This window comes from Fukomys damarensis, unplaced genomic scaffold (genome assembly GCF_012274545.1).
Source record: "Fukomys damarensis isolate Sample0158 unplaced genomic scaffold, DMR_v1.0_HiC HiC_scaffold_29, whole genome shotgun sequence".
In the NCBI taxonomy this organism is placed as follows: domain Eukaryota; kingdom Metazoa; phylum Chordata; class Mammalia; order Rodentia; family Bathyergidae; genus Fukomys; species Fukomys damarensis.
Genome location: NW_022900941.1, coordinates 32,506,528 through 32,509,833, shown reverse-complemented (window position 1 = coordinate 32,509,833; position 3,306 = coordinate 32,506,528). Strand labels below are relative to the sequence as shown.

General features: G+C 37.1%; 1 protein-coding gene across 2 annotated transcripts in view; it reads right to left on the bottom strand.

The window, feature by feature from the left end:
• The window catches only part of Tnfaip6 (TNF alpha induced protein 6), a 24,111-nt gene that overhangs the window by 7,344 nt on the left and 13,461 nt on the right, over positions 1-3,306 (bottom strand). For both annotated transcript variants that reach the window (XM_033757224.1, XM_010604660.2), the window contains one exon: positions 1,285-1,513. In XM_033757224.1, coding sequence (XP_033613115.1) covers positions 1,285-1,513 — 229 coding nt within the window. The remainder of the gene's footprint in view (positions 1-1,284; positions 1,514-3,306) is intronic.

Sequence of the window (3,306 nt, the reverse complement as noted above, 5' to 3'; positions counted from 1 at the left end):
TTTTTTGGTACTGGGGATCAAACTCGGGTCCTTGCATTTGCCAGGCAGGCACTGGAACCACTGAGCTGAATCCCAGGCCCAGGAGACACATCCTTTTAAAAAAAGATAAAATAAATCCAAAAAACTCATTTGTCACTCCAACCCTACTTTATGTGTTTTTCAATATATTTTAGAAACTATTTGTGTTTTTTCTACAGTAGTTTATCAGCCAAAGAACAAAACAAAACATTGCTATTTATGTGTATAAAAAATATCTATTTTTCTTTGTGTTTTAGTTACACATTTCAAAATCTACTTAAATGTTGGGCATGGTAGTGCACACCTGTAATCCCAGCACTCAGGAGGCTGGGGCAGGAGGACTGGCATGAGTTTGAGACCAGCCTGGGTAAACAGTGGCTTCAAGGCCAGCCTGAACACATAGTGAGAATCTATCTCAAACAAAATAAACAAATGAAAAAGTATATACTCAATGCAACCAGACATGGTGGCACATGTCTGTGATCTTAGCACTTGTAAGGTTGAGGCAGGAGGATCAAGGATTGCAAATTTGAGGGCAGCTTGAGCTACATAGTGAGACCCTGTCTCAAAATATCTTAAAAATAAAAGATATCCATTGTATATTTAGCTAAATTGTGTGAGAGAAAGGACGATACTTTGCTAATTTATCTTACATCTGTAACACTTAGCACAATGCTTTGTACAGGGGCAAGAGGCATCAGTTGCTGAACTTATAGTCATGTTTAGGAGGTTAACAGAAAGTAGATCAGTTACAAACTGCGCTAAACTATTCAACTCATATTTCAACTGTCGTTAGTCAAATCCTGAGGGTTTTGTTTTGTTTTGTTTTGTTTTGTTTGGTACCAGGGATCAAACTCGGGTCCTTGTGCTTGCGAGGCAGGAGGTGGAACCACTGAGCTTAAATCCCTGGCCCTACGCTCGGTTTTTAAAATAAATTGATTAAATAATTCTTACAATTTTAACAATAATCAAAATACAACTATAACTACTTTAATAATTTCACGTAGCAGCTAACAAAAATCACTGTTGAGAAAGGATGTGATATGTTGACAAGTGGTAGAAGCAGTGGAAAAAAAATCAATATTCTAGGGGCAAAACATTCTAGGACAGTGGGGAGAAAACTGATTAAAGAAGCATCATTAATTAACTTCCTTTTCTTGGTACGGGGGTTTGAACTCGGGTCCTTGCGCTTGCAAGGCAGGCCACCGAAGCACTGAGCTAAATCCCTGGCCCATTAATTTACTTCCTGTATTAAGTAACATGTACCTTCCAACGAATCCATGGACATCATCATAACTGTCATATATTTCAACATAGTCAGCCAAGCAACCTGGGTCATCTTCAAGGTCAAAGTCCAAAAAGCTCAGGTGAATACGCTGACCGTACTTGAGTCTAATGTGCCAATAGCAGATCTGGTTATCCTCATACTCATTTGGGAAGCCTGGAGATTTAAAAACTCGCTTTGGATCTGTAAAGACACCACCACACTCCTTTGCTGAAATGGAAAGAAAGAGAAAGAGAGAAAGCAAAATGTTAGGAAACTAATTATCTTTATTTAAAAATTATATCTATAACAGACATATGAAATGGTTTGATACATAGCATTTGTATATTATATATGGATATAGCTGAAGAATACTTATATATATATTTAAGAATACTTATATTTTTTCATCAATTCTCTAAAATAAACATGGACAATTTGTGAATTTTCTTTTCTAAGATAGTCTCACCATGGTGCTAGGTTGGTCTTGAACTCATTGGTTTAAACCACCCTCCCACCTTAGTCTGCTGAGTAGCTAGTACAGGCATGTGCCCCATGCCAGGCTTATTTGTGATTTTTTTTTTTTTTTTTGAGACAGAGTCTCACTATGTAATTTAGACTGAACTAGAACTCACTATGTAGTCCAGGTTGGTCTCAAACTCACAGCCATCCTCCTGCCTCAGCCTCCCGAGTGCTGGGATTACAGGCATGCACCACTACACCTGGCTTTTAATTTGCTAACTTTTAAAGAATAAAAATAACAAGAAATGATGTATTGATTAGTTGTATTTTTGTTTACATTTTCCTTTTATCTTTTAAGCCATAATAAAACACACAATTCTTTTGCTATGCTGTATACTTCTGTGTATTTCTGTCATATATATCTCCATGTTACCAGCAGCCTAATTAAAATGGTAAAAAAAAGGCCCGGCATGGTGGTGCACGCCTGTAATCCCAGCACTCGGGAGGCTGAGGCAGGAGGATCACTGTGAGTTCGAGACCAGCCTGGGCTACATAGTGAGTTCCAGGTGACGTCTCAACTACATAGTGAGACTCTGTCTCAAAATACAAGCAAACAAACGAGAAACCAAAAAAACAAAACAAAACAACAAGATGGTAGGGAAAGGCTGGGGAAGTAGTTCATTGGTGGAGCTCCTGCTTAGCAGGCATATGAGGGACTGATTCCCAGCACTGAAAGAAGAGAAAAAAAAAAAGATGATAGGGATTTTCTGCCTTGTTATCACCATGTCTTCAGGGACGTACATAGAATAATGAATGCTATACATTCTATTTAGAGTATCATTATAGAAGTCTAGGATCATAAGGGATCTTAAAAATCATTCTAATTCAATTAAAGGAAAATTTTAATAATCATTGTATACATTTTAAAATATTTATTTGTATTTTTGGTGCTGGGGATTAAATCCAGGATTTCATGCATGCTAAGCATGGGCTCTACCACCAGCTATTCCTGTTTTCCTAATTCTGTACTATACTGGTTTTCAACTAACATTCAAAGACTGATACTTCAGGATTTTCTGGAGATATTTATGTTTCTCGTTTCAGTCTCATTTTTTTTTTTTTGGTACTAGGGTACTGGGGATTGAATTCAGGACCTTGCACTTTGCGAGGCAGGCAGCAGAACCAGTGAACTAAATCCCTATCCCTATTTATGTTTCTTGTTTTCCAAGGCATTCATTTTATAAATTTCAGTTTGTCATATGACCTGATGTAAGAAATATAAGTAAACAAAATTACAAATAAAAAATCTCTGCCAACACCAGTAGTTTGCAATATGGCTGGGAGGAAAAGCTATGCAGGGGTCCCAGTCACTTACAATTTCCTATCTGTTAGTAAATTTCTAGTATCTAGAAAAAAGTAGAACCTGGAAATTAAAAAAAAAAAGAAAAGAAAAAAGCAGTCTGGGTATTTATCTCGGCGGTGCCACTGCCTGCCTCACAAGCACAAGGGCTGGAGTTTGATCCTGGTATGAAAAAAAAAAAAAAAAAAAAAAAAAAAAAAAA